At 44.9% G+C, this 16965-nt stretch overlaps 2 protein-coding genes across 6 annotated transcripts in view; one reads left to right on the top strand and one right to left on the bottom strand.

The window, feature by feature from the left end:
* The first annotated feature begins 133 nt into the window (after nt 1-133).
* Nucleotides 134-8894, top strand: CSRP2 (cysteine and glycine-rich protein 2). Of its 3 annotated transcripts, XM_010561813.1 has the most exons (7): nt 3795-3858; nt 4186-4658; nt 5214-5423; nt 5841-6009; nt 7047-7179; nt 7847-7940; nt 8562-8894. In XM_010561813.1, the coding sequence occupies exons 3-7, from the start codon at nt 5321-5323 to the stop codon at nt 8636-8638; spliced, it is 576 nt and encodes a 191-aa protein (XP_010560115.1). In that variant the 5' UTR covers nt 3795-3858; nt 4186-4658; nt 5214-5320; the 3' UTR covers nt 8639-8894. The 3 variants fall into 3 exon arrangements, with proteins under 3 accessions (XP_010560114.1, XP_010560117.1, XP_010560115.1); XM_010561815.1 differs by lacking the exon at nt 4186-4658 and having other exon boundaries at nt 3791-3858; XM_010561812.1 differs by lacking the exons at nt 4186-4658; nt 5214-5423 and having other exon boundaries at nt 134-3858.
* Nucleotides 8895-12926: 4032 nt separating this feature from the next.
* ZDHHC17 (zinc finger, DHHC-type containing 17) overlaps nt 12927-16965 on the bottom strand; it is a 59611-nt gene continuing 55572 nt past the window's right edge. For all 3 annotated transcript variants that reach the window (XM_010561809.1, XM_010561810.1, XM_010561811.1), the window contains one exon: nt 12927-16074. In XM_010561809.1, coding sequence (XP_010560111.1) covers nt 15936-16074 — 139 coding nt within the window. In that variant the 3' untranslated portion in view covers nt 12927-15935. The remainder of the gene's footprint in view (nt 16075-16965) is intronic.

Raw genomic sequence — 16965 nt, 5'->3', positions numbered from 1 at the left:
AGGGAGAAAGGAGGTGAGTGTGGGGACGGACGGACGGACGGACGGACGGACGGACGGACGGACGGACCGACCGACCGACCGACCGGGGTGAGCGGCGGGGGGGGAGCCGGGTTTTTTTTGCTGCTTTTTTGCCCGGTGCTGCTTTTCTTGCTGTATTGAACTGGGCTGCAACGCACTTGGCTTCTCTGATGGATCGCTGAAAAAAGCGATCCAGGATCGCTGGACAGCCTGAAAATTCCTCAGGGGGCTGTCTCGGGGCTGGTTTAGGTTTCTTGTAGTTAAACCTGCTGTTAACAAATGGGTTGGAAAGGGCTTTTGCAGTTGCTGTGGCTTGTTGATGGTGTTTTGGGGAACGCTAGATGAATAACATGCCCCCCTCTTGACTGGGTACAAGCTTAGCAGAAGTCAGGATTTTCTTATTAGCTGCCGACAAACCTGCAATCGGAGTTGTTGGTACTGGTAGTGAGATCGTCTGGATGTTTAATTACTGCTCTTGAGCTCCCCGAAGGCCTGCCTGGACTAGCCAAAAAGTCTTGAGGGAGCAGGCAAGGCTTAACGCAGGACTGGGAGTCTGAATCTGCCACTTGTGGAGCTCTCAAAGGAGACCTGGGCAGCACGAAGCTCCAGGGCGGTGCTGGGAGAGCGGCTGGTGGGCAGGAGTACAGGCATGTACGCTGTCCTCCTACGCACAGAGCTTCTTCGAGTCATCAGCCCTTTTCCCCTTGGGTGCCTCCTGGGCACCGCTGCCCCGGGGTAGCCCTTGCTGTTGGGTAACTGGAGAAATATTGCCGTTCTTCCCACGCGAGCCGTCATGAGAATGTTATGGGGAGGATAAATAGAAATATCTTCTGTGGAAGAGGCCAAGGTCACCTTGAAGTACTGACTTCAATTCCTTTTTGCTTTTCATTTAATGAAGCCTCAGAGCCCTTATCAGAAGGTTTGAGTCAGCTAATGGTTGCCAGATTGTCTAATACTTTGTCTCCCTTGGGAAGGAGGAGTGTAGCTGCACCCTGTGTTGCCCAATATTATGTGGGAAATCTGGGGCAAATCCAGATCCTCAGCTCTAGTGTGCATGGAAACTAAATAATTAACAAAATGATTAAAATAATTTAGACTCGTGTAAATGCCCAAAAGAACATGAGCGTGGGGATGGTGAGAGGAAAAGACAGAAGTAGTTCTTGTACCAAATACCGTTTATGTTTTGGAAAGCATACAAAGTGGAAAGGAATCTCTTCTCCCTTTTTTTTTTTTTCCAGTCAATGCATTCCTTTTCCAAAGCTTTGTGCAGCCTATATTCCCTTTAACTAAGGACGTTCTTTGCCGTGATTGATGTCAGCTGCTGTGCGGTAGCACAGCCAAGCACTTGAATAAAAGAAATGGAATCTTAATTTTTAGACTCTACAGTTGTGCCAAGAATGACAAAAGCAAAGTGGGAAATGTCATAAAACTAATTTTATGAGCTCAGTCAGGGTATTAGTGCTAAACCATGGAGCAGTAATGGTGCTAATCCTGTGGAAGTATTAAACAAAGAGCTATCTCAGTAATTAGTGTCAGTGTGCAAATGGCACTGCTCAGCCACTCTGAGGAAGTTTCCTAAGCTTTTGCTTAGGAATGTACCTAAGATGCCCCAATTTAGGTTAATAAACTAATCTTATTTTCCCACATGCCACGAATGGCTGGCTGCTTGTCTTGGACAAAGGTCTTGTAGCAGCCCGTCTTGGCGGCATGTTTTACTCGGGGAACCGCACAACCTTCCCTGCATCCCTAAAACTGCTGAACTACTGGTCAGGCTGCTTGGGCAGGAGGCTTGTCCTAGCAGCACTAGCGAGATGGGGCACTTATTTCAGGCTTAGCCAAAACTGCTGCTCTGAGATGCGATTTGCGGGTCCGCTCTACCTTGCCTGGGGAGCACGAGGCAGCAGCCGGGTGCCCGTGAGACCCCTCGCTCTGCACTGAGGGCTCTCCCGCACGTCTGTGAGAGCCCCTTAGAGAAATGGGGTCTGGAAGCAAAGTGTTCATCTCTGGTTCCCGGTGTCACGGCAGCGCTTCCAGTTCCTCTCTGTTGGCCGGGGGGACAAGTGGAGGTTGGTAGTCCTTGCTTCTGGCTCGGAGGGATGAGTGGCAAAGCTGAAGGCAGCAGGTCGTGGGTGTTGTGTGGGGATGCTGTCGCGTGTCCCTTCTCCCTGTCTGGCCAACGTGGGAGAGCTTCTAAGGGTAACTGAAGGTGAGTTGTGCCGAGAGAAGTCGGAAGCTCCCGACAAATTCCTTTCTTCCTTCTCTCCCTGATGGCTGACCCGTACCGCAGCGCTGCTGTGGGGAGCCTGCTGGGAGGGAATGGTGCTGCTGGGGGGGGTAGGGTGGCAGGAGGTGCCCTCCGGGCTTCCAGGGGGCAAACCCGTGGTCCTCAGCCAGAAATCCTCTCTGGAATGAGGGTCAGTAAGGAGCAGGGGGGGGTGATGAGGCCTGAGCAGCTCCATTGGGTTAAACTCACCGAATCGATAACCCTCGCTCTGGCTGCCGTTGGCCTCCGCGCTTACGAGGGGGGGTCTTCTGGTGATGAGCCGCAGGGGAGCAAACCAGCATTAATGCGAGCCGAGGGCAGGTCAGTGATGACTGGGAGACTTCAACAAACCCTGCTGTGTTAGCTCGGGGTGGTGGCAGGAGGAGGAAAGCCCCAGAAGAGCCAAAGGTGGCTGGCAGTGCTCTGCTTTGGTGCTTTAACCCAGGACAGTTAATGGGAGGAGCAGGAGGAGCTCCCAGTTGAGCTGGGTGGGAACTGCTGGTGGGGACAGCGTGAGCGCTGGGGAGGAGGCAGCTCGGCTTGAGATGGGACAGTTGCTGCTTCTGGCTTAATGTAGGAGACTGTTCCCAAGGCTGTAGTTTGGCACGGTGGGTGATGGTGCCTGTCCCTCCCCTCTAGCCTTCTGAGCATCCATTGCAAGTAATGCATAAAAGGGAGTTTTGCTTTATTTTAAAGCAGCTGTGGCTCCTCGAGCAGTTGGGTTTGGTTCATATACCTGTCTGGTTAAGGCATAGTTCATAATAGCAGTGGAGTCCCCCCAAAATAATCTCCCTTAAACTTCTTTGAAGTGCAGGCGTGATCTCAAAGGAGCGCAGAATGTTCCTACAGCCCTAGTAAGTGGTTCTCCAGTGAGGTGAACTTTGGCTTGTTCTGCATCCCAGATGATAGGCCCTGCAGTAAAACAAAATGCCGTTGTTGGCACAATTGGTTTGCTTCCATCAGACAAGAGGCCCAGCGTTAATGAAGCATAGAAACTGAAATTACATCCATCTGGGGGGGGGTGTTCGCTCAAGGTACAGTAAAGCCCTTGTGCGTGAAACTGTAATTTGTGCATGTCTAATTTATGTAACTTTCAAAACCCCGGGCAGGGACAGGAGGACACGTCTCGTGAAGACCGTGTCTCTGTGTTTCTTGCTGTGCGGCAGCAGCGGTCTCTGTTCCCCTTGCCAGTCCATCTGCTTTTACAAATAGCCATAGAGAACCCGCCTAAGCCTTTAAGTCCGGTCTGGGATCTGAAGGGCTGAGAAGTTGATCCGAACACAAAAACTTCTCACGCGGCGGAAGGTCGCTTTTTTTTTAACCAGTTGGTGAAATCGCCGGCTTGCTCTCCGATAGACGACCTTCGCAGACCTGCTTGAAAGGAGCCCGTAACCCCAACTGTCCTCGAGCCGGGGTGGTGGAGGACGCTGTCGTTAACAAACCTCTCCCCTCCCGCAGAACCACCATGCCCAACTGGGGAGGCGGCAACAAATGCGGTGCCTGCGGCCGCACCGTCTACCACGCCGAGGAGGTGCAGTGTGACGGGAGGAGCTTCCACCGGTGCTGCTTCCTCTGCAGTAAGTATTGCCCTCCCGCTCCCCTCCAAAACCTCTCCTGGCATAGCTGGGGGTGGGGGGGGGTCTCACAACAGCAAGGTGCTGGTCCACGGGAGACGTGGACCCGGCTGGCGCCCGTGATGCACGGGGGGGACAGCAGCGGCCAGAGGTGGGTTTGTCCATCACGCGTTGGGCTTGACTCCCGCTTCCCCGCGTGATTTCTGAGCCTGGAGGTGCCGAAGGGAGAGCTTGTCTCCTGGGGGGACGTTATCCCACGTGGGAGGGGTGGGATGTGCCTCCCAAAGCAGAGCACATCGTGCTTTTCTCCTCCGTTTGCCTTCTCCTCAGGAGTCTAAGGGGTCTTTGGGATGGAAACCTGGCTTAAGTTGCTCGTGCAGAGGAGAAAGCCGGGTGGCAGAGCCCCGTTTGCACTGATCCCAGCTCAGCCGGACCTCTCCCGGTGGTCCCGGGGCCGGCAGCAACTAAGGGAACGGTTATCAAACCCCAGCCCTGAAGTCCTGCGTGGACCGGGACGCCGGCGTGCCTGAGCACGGCCGAGTTGTCGATGCTTTAGCACAGCCAAAAGCCTAGACTTTCTTGGCACAGGGGCCTGTGGCTTATTTCAGATGAAAGGAGTCCAAAGCATTATTTTCCAGTCCAACCAACAAGCCCAGCGAGGCATCGAAAATCGCTTTCTCTGCTGAAAAGACCTCTGCTTAGATGAAGGGAACAAAGGGTCACTGTGAATCGGAGGCTCCTACTTTGCAAACAGGCAGCCTGTCTGTCTGAATCAGAGAATTTTACCTTATTACATACATGAAGTGCTGTTTTGTCCCACTTGCTGGTGTTTAGTACCTACGGGCAGAGCTAGGGTTTCGCCCTCTCCGTAGAAGGCACGGTTACAACCGGCCCCCTCAAACTAGCTCGCTCTCAGTCTGCAGCGTAACGTCAGTGCGCTGCGCTGGCATGTGAGCCTCGGCACACCTACGCTCCTTTCCCTTAGCTCTACAGCAGTCACAAAAAAAGATTAGATGTCTCGGCTGCCTCGTTTTCAGCCTTTTATGGGAGTTTCTATTAAAAGAAACCTGGAACTTGCAGTCAAACAATGGCTCTAGTGTGTCCGAGTATTTGCTTTTCCTTAGTGCATAGTTCTGTTGGGGTTAAAGCCTGTAGACTTAACAAACATGCATTGGTCGATTTACTTATTGGATATTTGTGTCTTATAAAAAGAACTCTGGAGCTAACGAATGCCATAAGCAAGGTCACCCTGTATTTTGAAGACTTTAAAATTCTTTTTTAAACAAAAAATTCATAAGGCTTTTTTTTTTTTCTTCTTTCTCCCCAAATTCTTTCTCATGGGCATAATGCTGCTGCAGACAGAAAGAGCATGCCAGTTGGGATACAAAAGAAGGTTTAAGAAGGAAATAGTTCTGCCTTCTACTGTAATGTTGAGCAAAGCGTGCTTGCATTGTGCTGAAGGACAATGTGGGAATGCCAGAGAAGCACAGCCCCTCCGGTGACAGCTGTGAAACAGTCCCGACTCTGCCCCAAACCAGTACTGAGGCGGGGGGGGGGAATCTTGAAGGGTTTGTGGGTTTGTTGGGGTTTTTTTTCCCAGCCCCACCCTGGCCAAAAGGGCAGGACAGGGGCTCTTCTGCACCGATAGCCTTTCGCTTCATGCTGTATGGCATCTGTCAAGGGAAACTGCTGACTGCACTATCTGGGTTTCTGAGCAGCCTCATTCATCAAACCACAGCAAGTTTCCAGGCTTTAAATGTCACGGTCATGAAGAGGTGGGAGGGAATAGAGCCCTTTATAGGGCTAAGCATAATTCACTAATTCAAATGACAACTTGCTTCCTCTAATCTCTGGTGGTCCCACAGCCTAACAGGAAGAATTGTGGACAAGGAAACCCATAACATCACTTCTCACTCGATTTTTGGCTTAGTACATGTGCTGATGGGAATGGTCCCTTAAGGCAATTTAACTTTTCTTTCTTCTAGTGGTCTGCCGGAAAAACTTGGACAGCACAACTGTAGCGATTCATGATGCTGAAGTTTACTGCAAATCTTGCTATGGAAAAAAGTACGGCCCGAAAGGTTACGGATATGGCCAAGGGGCAGGCACGCTGAACATGGACAGGGGAGAGAGACTCGGCATCAAGCCTGAGAGGTGAGTGAACCGAGCTGGCGGGGAGGGGGGTGACCCTTGTCCTTCAGGACTGTTTTCGGAGGAGTCTTTCAGGCTGGATTTTGGTTAGTTCATGTTGTCTGGAATAGAAATGCTGCGAAACACCCCGGTATAACCAAACGCAGGGCATTTAACCTGCAGCGCACAAAGCTTCCACTGGCGACGGTGTGAGTCGGCACCATATGGGCAGGAGTTAGTGCAGGGAAAGATGCACTACGCCTGCGCACGAGCCGTAGGGACTGGATCACGGAGCTGCTGGTGGCTCTGCACGAGCCTGCAGAGGTGACTGTGGGTCCCGAGTCGCTCTCCCAAATAAGCTGCAGATGCAAACGTTCAACAGGTTCTGGCAGGGATGGATTTGGAGAGCTGTGAATCTGGGCCCACAAGAAGAATGAATTTTTAACTGGGAAATGAAGAACCATTTGTGCTTAATTATAGCCAAAACCAACAGGCCTATTAAATAGCAAGTGTTCCTAGTCTGATTAAGTTCTTGCTGTAAAGCAAAGCATGTGGAAAGAAGCTGAGGTATGCCTCGCAACTTGCTTCGTGCGAGTTCCCAAGTTATTGCTTGACATTTATATGATGCATGCCCTCCAGCCAGGTTCAGTGATCAGTTTAGGTTCCAGATTATGATCAATGGACAGGAGTTTAACTGAATTATTTGTAGCTTACTATCTGATAAATCCATGTCCTGATACAGAATTTAGCATTTCCAGAGAAGTGAAAAGGTGAAGGCTCCTCAGAAAACTAGCTTTTACAGTCCGGTTTTATCCTTTGAACCATGGCCCTTCTTTTTTTTTTTTTTTTTTTTTTTTTTGTGTGTCTGTGTGTGTGTTTCTGGGTTTTTTTTTTCCCTACTAAGTATAACTGGATAGCCTTGCTGGTAACTTACTTCTCCAGTTTTGCAGAAGTGCTGTATTCTGTGTGGTGTGTTGGATGCTGCTCAGTTAGTGATGTTAAGAGCAGCAAGAAGTCATTCAGTAAAAAAGTAAAGACAATGAATGTCCCGTTTCTTCCAGCACACCCTCTCCCCACCGACCCACAACAAATCCAAACACTTCAAAGTTCGCTCAGAAGTTCGGAGGGGCAGAGAAATGCTCTAGGTGTGGTGATTCTGTTTATGCGGCAGAGAAAGTAATAGGAGCTGGTAAGGTAAGGAACTGCATGTGCTGTTTAGTACCTGCTATGTGGATTTTAAAGTGAGCAAAGCATGTTACGTGGGTTCCAGTAAGGAACCAACTGCGGGGTAGAGTTGCCTTAAAATTGCATTTCTTCGCATTGGAAATAGTCAAATCCATCAACTGAATTGAACACAAAGCACTTGAAATGCAGGGTGATGAGTGCTCACCTTGGATTTCAGAGGTGAAGTTTCAATATCGTCCCATGCCAGAGACTCGAAGCGGACCACAGGAGAGCTTTGCCCCCAGAGAGAACAGTCTTGCAGTGTGCAGCTTACGATAGAGGCTGAATGTTTCAGCAGAAAGGGGATGTTCTCTGAAAATACCGTGTAAAACTGTGTGTCAGTCTGCCAGCTGTCTGACTCGCTACAGAGAGCCAAGATCTGCTCTGAATTGATTAGAGCAAGCACAAACCTTTCAAAATGCTGCCCTGAGCAGAATGCTGTGTGGAATTTGGGGCTTTGGGCCATGTGCAGAAATGCAGATGCTCTCGTCTGCTACTGGTGCACTTGAACTGGTTTTTATTGCACCAGTCATCTATAAACAATACTGATGCAGGCATCTCCAGTTAATGCATTTTTTTTATCAACTCAGGCATTCTGTGTATTTAAACTATCTTCTTTTTTTTTTTTCCTCCCCAGCCATGGCACAAAAACTGCTTCCGATGTGCCAAGTGTGGAAAAAGCCTAGAATCTACAACCCTAACTGAAAAAGAGGGAGAAATCTATTGTAAAGGTGAGGAAAGAAACAAAAGATCATTTGTTTATGGTTCAAGGTAATGTGTTATAAGGATAGATGCTGAAATGTATTCCTGGAATAAGAAACTTTCAGGCTGCTGTCAAGATGGAAGTGCTCTGTAAGTCATAGGAACAGAGGTGAGAAATGAAATAAATATTACTGAAGGTGCTGATGTAGCTCACATCTGCATCAGGTAAAACGTTACATCCTGAGAAATGCAGCAGCAGCCTGTGCCCTCTGCCTGGGTCGGAGAGCAGATCGGAGTAAGGAAACAAGCCAGCAAGCATCCTGCCATGAGTTCTTGCATGCTGTCATGGCTGTAAACTTGAGCCACCCCGTGGTTTGGTGACAGCATATCTTAACAGATACCTAGCCACAGAGCCAATGTATGAATTGCTTTCACAGAGTAGGTTGGGAGCTGCATGGATGGAACGGCCACAGCTATTGAGTTCAGTCATGGCAGTTAGCAGCTTCACAAAATGGTTTTAAGCATTGCTTTTTGGGGGGGTGTTCTGCTGACTAATGGGAAGGGGCTGAGGGGCTCAGCCTAGACAGTGGTGTTCTTAATTAACGAGCCAGAAGCCTCAGCTACTTACTACATGTTCATCTTTCCTGCAGGCTGTTACGCAAAGAACTTCGGCCCCAAGGGATTTGGGTATGGCCAGGGAGCAGGTGCCCTCGTTCATGCCCAGTGAGGGGGACGGATGGCTCAAAACCCCTTACAGCTCTGCTGAGATCCCGCTACAAGAAACAGGAGGGTTTCCTAAATGTTACTAACTACTGTGAAACAGACACTAGTTACTGTAGTGCTTGGGCATATGTTCAGCAGAGAATTTTTTCTTTTTCGAAAAACAAAAAGCACTGCTTTTTCCTTGCTTTGTGTATCATACTGTAACACTTTTAATACTGAGTATCAATTCAATAAACCTTTGCTTGTTGATATATCCTAAAGTCAAGTGTTAAGTGCTTTGTCAGCAATAAAAGGAAGGAAGGAAGGGGAGTGGTGTTGGGGTAATTCAGGGTTGGAGAGATGATGCTATAGGCTTGGTGCAGACCAAGAGTGTGACTAAAAGCTGGACATACATCGCACTGGTCATGGCCTTCAGAGGTGAATGACTGTCCTCCAGTATCACACCATTATATGTGAGTGCAAGGCAACCAGCTGCTTGCTGCACAGAAGTAGTAAATCTTAATCCAGTGCTCTGGAAGTGACAGGTGAGAAGTAGCTGTGTGCCTAAATGGCCAGCTGCCTCTGCCCTAGGCTCTAGTGACTGGAAAACAACCCTTTTTTCCTGTAATATTTATTTTGTGGGATTGCACCTGGTGTGGTGTTGAGGGGGTGTAATGCACAGGCCTTAATCTGCAGCTGTTTTGGTAGAGTACACCTTCTGCACAGTAGTACCATCCCCACTCAGCAGTTGACCAAGCTCTGGCCTATCAATCACACCAAACTCAGGTTTAAGAGGAGCTTTTGAGCTTTTCTTGGTAGTGCAAGGACCCTTAGGTGCCTGAAGTTGGTGGAGGGTTTCAGCCTCTTGAGGACAGCATCTGACAAGGTAGCTGCAGTGCAACAAGAGCAGAATAAAATTCTGTCTTCAAACACTCTGGTAGAGAACATGACCTGAACTCAAGTTGATGGGCAAGGAGTAATGGCAATTAAACACATCAAATGCAGTGTAGATCTACCAGTTGGGTGAAAGCCATAATAGTCAGGGGCCTGAAGTCTGCTGCTGTAACTCTTCAGGAACTGCTGCTAATAAAGGCCTACAATTAGGAGACAATGACTTTGGCCTTAGCCAGACCTTGAGTGGAATGCTCACAGAAGAGCTTGGCTTCTTTTAGGGGCTGGAGGAGCACCCAACACAAGCCTGCAAGGCCTGAGCTGATAGCACCTGCAGTTGCACTTCTTGGGAAGCAAATGGGAGTCGTCACCTCAACATGAGAACCAAGACCAGCCCACCACCACAGCCTTACATGAGAAGGAGGTACTTAAGCCTAAAACAGTTATGCGAAAATCACCCACTGTAAGGAAACTCGCCTTATTTTTCTGCAAGTAACCAGCATTTACTATGAGCAGCTTAGCATTTTTATTTTTTTTTTTAAATCTAGTCCTAAGTTTCTTGAGCACCTGAAGCAGACCTTCACTGGTGTGCTCAGGCTCCTCAGCCAAACTCCTTTTGCAAAGCTAATGGCTTCCTCTTGCCTGCTGTAAGGAGGCAGCACATGAGATCTGGGCATCAACGCCTCTTAAAAGCACAAACCATGCCTCAGAGGAGCACGGCCGAGCTCCAGAAGGTAACGGGGGTGTAGGAGTGTCTTTGCTGTGAAGGACATGCGATTGCACAGCAAGGGCTTCACTAGAGGCCAACCACAGCTGTGGGGAGACACGAGCTTCATCCCAGTGGCTACAACCCACATGGTGTTCTGGGGTGGAGGGGGAAGTTCAGCTTCAACTCTCATTGTGCCCAACAGGAGTTAAAGAAAAGAGGAGGTCTGAAAGTCTGTCTGGGTTGGGAAGCAGGCTGATACTTTTTGGGGGAAAAAAACCTTCATGGAGTGAATTTATGGAGACACATTCAAGACTGGGAATGCTGCAATAAAATGGTAAGCAAGTGTGTCAGCACAGTCTAAGGCAGAGTTTCAAGCAAGACCTACGACTGCGGTCTGAGGCAGTGAAGCAGTGCAAGCCAAAAGCCTAATTAGAAAAATGCATACTAGTCAAAGTAATACACAAAGAGCATTTTGTACGGGTTACAAAGAAACAATCTGGATACGAGGAAGAACAGACAACCGGCTCAAAATGTGAGCCAAGAGCCTGTACAGTTCACAGAGAGGGAAAGATTACAACTGAAAAAGACAACAGTAAGGCAGAAGCAGCACACATTTCAGGTGGGAGTGAGACAGAAAGCAATGGCACAGGCCAGGAAACCTGGGCAGAAACCTTTGGTCCTGCTACTCACACTGGTGATCCTAGTATTTTTCTCCTAAAAAAAATGAAAACATAACCCCCCCACTTTTCTCCTTTGCCAACCGGACAGTTGTGCAGGAAGGGTTGATCCCCTCTGACTCTTCCAACCCAAGCAAGGACAGCTCTAACTGAGAAGCAGTATCCACACCCCAGCAGCTGAGGACATGAAGACAATGACAACATCCCCTTTCCATAGCCTTGTCACCTGATGGAAGTGCTTCCTCTCCTCAGGAAAGGCATTTTACAATGCTAGGTGGCACTGTTCAATAGACAAGAAACCAAAATAATGCTCTCAACACACTACCGAGCAGATGAAACCACTCCCTGCTAGTTGATGTAGCTACTGTAGCAGATCTAAACCCACCACATCAGAAGAGCTGGCAGGTGAGATTTATGCTGACAAAAACAGGCACCTAACACATTGTTCATTTACCTATTAAAAAAAAAAAAAAGAGCTTTCAATTCTTAAAAAAAATGAACTCTAGAAATGATTTAAACTGCTAAAAATCAAGGGCTTTCCTTTCATTTCCTGGAGGGAGGCAGAGCAGTAACTCACAGCTCCATACAGCTCTACATCCCAACAACTTATTTAACAACAGAAAAACAAAGAAATGAAGGGAAAAAAGAAAACTTGTAAACACAAAGACAATATACCTGTCAAGAGAAATGAATACCCTACACTGAAGTGCTTTCAATTGGTTACTGTCAACTTTTCAGCTGCAGCAAAGCACTGATGAATAAAATCTCAGCCCAGGCTGGAGGAAAGCTTTGAGTTAGTCTCAGTTTGAAGCCCTAATTCCAGGAGAGATCAGTTCTCAAAAGTACTATGACTTCATGATCTGGAGATCTGAAGGAGTGTGTAGGATTGGAGGCAATGTGAATATGGCACTAAGTTTGTAAGATACAGCACTAAGTCTGCAAGATACTGCAAATAAATTCAACCTGGAATTAGAACGTGCAATTTTTACCGATCTCCATTCAGTAGCCTAAGGTGGATAAAATCCAAATGCAACCGTTCACAAGTAGACATTGCTTTCACAGCAAAAAAATCCAATTTGACTTACAGGCAGCTCATGGGAGGTGCAAGGGAGTGAACTCTAATCAAGCCATAATGAGGGGGCAGAGGGCAGGCTTCTTCCCAAATAAAACAAACCCAGTAACCAGCTTTCAAGTCATCAGGAACCCACTCATACCTCCCAAGAGCACTGCAGGTCTCCGATGGAGATCTTCAGCACAGAATGTCTTCTTTTTTAACAAATAAAGTACCTTCCCTGATCTTCACCAGACAAGTCAAAGGGTGGTCAGCAGAGGCGAGCTTGGGCCCAGCCTCTCCAGAACCATTTCTTGGGGGAGGGCAGCACCAACAGTTCTCAACATCAATATTGAACCCACACCCAGCAGAAAACAGAGACTTTTTTATCCCCACCAGGTGTGCTCTTAAGTCCTAGCCTTATACTTTAATACATATTGCTGGTTATAAATATCCTGATTAATTTCCAACTTGGATGGTTACCTTGCTTCTACTCTAAATCTAACCTTTAGAATGGACCAGAAGAGTCAAGGTATTCCATCTCCTGCAAGTGCCACCTAGAAGCACACATCTTGGTCATACCTCCTAGCCCTATGTGGATGTCTTCTTTACACTTAGAATATCTCAGATCTCATTCAATATGTACACTTGGCCACCTGAAACGTTTCCTAGAAGAAATTTTCCCTTAAGAAATGTTACTTTGCCAGCATGCTTCGCTCAAAAGAAAGGAGTATCTAATTAGTGAATCCTAACTCTAATTGGTAGTACAAAGGTGTACTTTATCAAAACCCAATGTAGTAGTTCACAGGATCTCACATCAGCACAGAACGGGGTGCGTGCTATCTTTAAGACACCCGTAAATCTTTCTGGAAAGACTTTACTAAACTAAGGTGCAAGATAGCAGCTATTTTCTCATGGTACAGCTTCTGAAATTGGACAGAAATAACAGTGTGAAATCACATCCCAAGTCAAGACAAACACTGCATCTAAGAGTCAATATTTATTTGATTAATAACTTACAAAATTTAACAGATTTATGTAAGGAGAGCTAATTTATTAAACATTTTACAGATTTCTTTTGTTCACAATGTAATACATCAAGATCTCAACAGTATTAAAATAATACTTGGCACAGTTATAAATAAAGAATATACAAAAAAATCCATAGCTTAAAATGTAGTGATGCTGTTTTACACATTAATTGAAAAAAAATCTGGTGGACATCAAAGAATACAGAAACCTGCAAAGAAACAGCACATGTTTAGGGCCAAGACAAAATTCCCATTTATTCTACCTATGTCAGATTAAGTTGGTCTGATCTGCTGTTGGTCTGGATCAGCTTTGTTAAGTTTCAGAAGCAATGCAGTTTTGGTTCAACAAGTGAATTTTAAGTTTGATAACTTGACAGAAAAATGCTGCATAGTTGGCTCCCCCCTGCTTGATTTTATGATTTCACATCAAACAATTCAGCGTTACTCAAGACAAGTTACATTTTGCACTGGAAACTTCATACATCCCAAATCCATATATGCAAGCTAATTTTCACAACTACCTACTATTGCTCAGATTCTGCAGGTCTCCACAAAACTGTCACCAGAGAGCTATTAACAAGTAAATAGTGCAGAACTCACTACGTACTACTAAAGATCACCTCTTCTTTTGCAGACGTTTTTGACATGGACTGCATGACACAATTCATGGCAGTTAATGCTACTGGGCAACTAAACCCAAAACTTGTATCATGTACTGAACTGCTCTTCTGGTGGTAGGCGATATTTAATAAAGTGGATTGAAGTTCTTCAAGTCAACCGACCCCCAATGTGGAAAAAAAAACCCAAACGAAAACCAAACAAATATGCAGAACATTACTGGTGATTAAAATAAAAATATTGTAAAGTCTTCAAGCTTTTTTCTGATTAGAAAAAAAATATGAATAACTGATATCAACTGTTTTCACTGAAATATAATGTGTCTTCGTTAGGATTACAAATTTTGTCTGACAAAAATAGCAAAAGCTTCTTGTCACTCCTACACCCAAACCTCTCCCATTAAAACTGTGTCCAAGACGATGTTGATTTTTCCAGTATTAAACATTCAAGTACTCTAATGCTGTACTTCTGTAAATCCTGATATCTGGTACTTGCAAACTGTGTGTCTTGAGATCAATGAACAACTACAGAAAAAATGTTTACTTGCAAATACTGAACATCAACTATTTACAGTTTCACTGCTCCTCTTACTAAGGCAAGGGCCGGGAATACCACTAGATTGCTTTATTACCTGTAATCTGCATATTACAGAAAACGCTAATTTTGCCAAGCATCAAACATGCAGTGAATTTGCAGGGCATAATGCCTATTAACAGCAATATTGAACATCACTAAAAGCTCATTAGATATCTTCCTACACTTTTTTTGGTTGAATAAAATGAAAATGAGCAGCTTTAAATACACTAAACACACACTCACAGAGAGAAAACTATTTGATAAATTATTTATATACAGATACACATTCTTTACACTGGTCTCAGACATCTGCTTTCAGGTCCCTCCCCAAACGCCCCTCACAGGTTTCTCGAACCACTGGGTTGCTACAGCACTTAGAAGAGAACTAACCTGATTCCCAGTCTCTCTGTAAACAATAGTTAAGGAAGCAGTGAACAATTCACTATGAGTATATGAAAACACCATAACAAAAATCAGTGCATCACATTCAAGAAAAGCCCCTTTGGAATGCAATTTCAGATCATTCCTTACCTTCCAAACATATCTGTAGCATGAGAACTTAAAAAAAGAAATTAAGAGTGATTTTCACGTGCCAATACACCATCATCTTCAGAACGCTGCGTTACATTTTCTGTGTGCGCGTGCTGTTATGGGGTTTTTTTTAAATTTTTTTTTTTTTAATATAAGTTTGGTTTCCATTATTTTACATCCAAACAAAATAGGCATTTCAGACAACTCTGGGTTCTTCTGCAGTTGCATTCAATTTAAAACTATCTTGTCTTTTTATAATTGAGATTTTTGTTTTCACATCTGTGGTTTCCCCCATGCAATTTCTCTTCCAACGTGTCTCCAATTACACTACACTGTACTGTATGAGGACCAAACCTAATGTTAAAACATTGCTAGTTTGTAAGTTGCTTATACAATTACTTCAAAGATAATGAATTTTTTCCACATTTTTCCCAAACATTATATACTGTAATCTAGTTTTACAGGTCTATCATGCATTTAAGCAGGGCTTGAACTTTGACAGAAGAGCTTTCCTTATTTGCGCAATTTCAGACTACATAATCTCAGAACAGGGTTATTACAAGTATTTAGTTGTACCACTAACCGGTGGCAAAAACAATCACCAAAAAATGTGGGCAATGTATTTTTTTCTCAACATTATCCAACATGCCCTACTGCTATAACTTAACACGTTACAGGGGATTCCCACCACATGATGTTTAGAACAGTATTGAAAAGCACATTTTTCAATGCACATAATACTACAGAAAATCTGTATTAAAAAATCACATTACAGGAACTACAACATAGCGATCAGTGAACTTTGCATCATGAAATTTAGTTTTATATTCTAGACTCTTGTTTCAGTGGAATTATTCATATTGGGAAATAAATTCTTCTGCTCAGCACAAATGTAACTACTTATGTCAATACTTCAATAATCTCATGCTCCATTGTGAAAGACCTTAAATAAAAAACCCAACAACAAATACTGTGAATATGCTGTTGCGAATAATTCTCATGTTAAGAACTGTTAAAATCCCTTTTTGATCTTCCTCCTCTTCCTTATCAGGTTTGGCAGTTTATTCTGTCCATTTTTACTTTTGTTAATAAAATTCTGATGAAGAGAAGGTACCTTATGATTCATCATCAGCCCTACACATAGCATGCTACTCTTCAAGGGATGCGGATTCGAGAGAGAGAGAGAAAATTTTTCAGGCACCACTCAGATATGATATGCTCACAGGATGAAGGTGGTGCTACACTAGCTGGTAGCCTGATCCTGAAGTTTGGTCATATTCTATTGTATACTGCCTTGTCCAGTCCACAATAACGGGCCGAAAAAGACCACAGCATCTGAATTCAAAGAAGTCTATAATGTTCCTTATGCATCCATGGCTAAAAACAAAACAAACACACATGTTAGTAAGCAATATCATAGCTCATCTAACAAAGTACAACATTTTTTGTCTACCTACAAATTTGATTCTTCACCCTTTAAGTTCTTAACGGTAGAAAACCAATGCAGTTAAGAACTGTCTTAGTGCTTGCTGACGAGGAAGTTCTGAAACAAGTAGTAGTCACCAGCAGACCACCAGGTAGTCACCGTGGACACAAGCAAGACACTAACTTTCTTCCACTATCTACCAAAACTGTATGGAGAAACGTAACGTGTTCTTGGCAGTGCACCGTCATGTAGCATAGCATGGTAATTCAGATCCCTTTCTAAGAGGAAAGTTACATTGTACAGATGGATGCAAGACAAAAACATCATGAAGTGAATGTCTTCCTGGAATAATTTACATTTTTATTAACATCTATTTCTGTCATACATACTTGTTCACCAGCTGCAGGTCTAGGATCAATTAAGTCCCTAGACAACACAAAATTAAGAAAGCATTATCTGAATTAAATGAACTATTCAAGTGCTTTCTGCTGCTGAATCAATTAATTGTGAAATATTTAAGATACCTACATCAAAATTCCAACAAGTTGGGTTTTTTTAAACTTAATTACACATGGGCTGAATAGATCACGGTTTTCTGGAAGAGAAGCTCATGTTATGATATATGCAAGAGCAGGTCTAAGCAACAAGGAGATGACAACTACTTGATGTCAATGTTTCATCTGACAGGTGATGTCAAGTCAGTTATTTTAGACATCTGGTGTTATTTTCAGGAATCATTTTTATAATAGCAGCTATTTCAGTGAAAATGGTTTATGAACACGTCATTAATTTAGGGATAAAACCAGTAGTTTTTTCCCTATCCTGCGCACCACCCTGTGTTC

The sequence above is a fragment of the Haliaeetus leucocephalus genome, unplaced genomic scaffold (genome assembly GCF_000737465.1).
Source record: "Haliaeetus leucocephalus isolate CR32 unplaced genomic scaffold, Haliaeetus_leucocephalus-4.0 Scaffold151, whole genome shotgun sequence".
NCBI classification, from domain to species: domain Eukaryota; kingdom Metazoa; phylum Chordata; class Aves; order Accipitriformes; family Accipitridae; genus Haliaeetus; species Haliaeetus leucocephalus.
This window is presented reverse-complemented; position numbering and strand designations above follow the sequence as displayed.

Bases quoted from the DNA above. Each gene is read 5' to 3' on its own strand.
- CSRP2 (XM_010561812.1), top strand. From the start codon at position 3,747: ATGCCCAACTGGGGAGGCGGCAACAAATGCGGTGCCTGCGGCCGCACC. The intron at 3,859-5,840 runs GTAAGTATTGCC...TCTTTCTTCTAG, and splicing joins CCGGTGCTGCTTCCTCTGCA to TGGTCTGCCGGAAAAACTTG. The intron at 7,180-7,846 runs GTAAGGAACTGC...TTTCCTCCCCAG, and splicing joins AAGTAATAGGAGCTGGTAAG to CCATGGCACAAAAACTGCTT.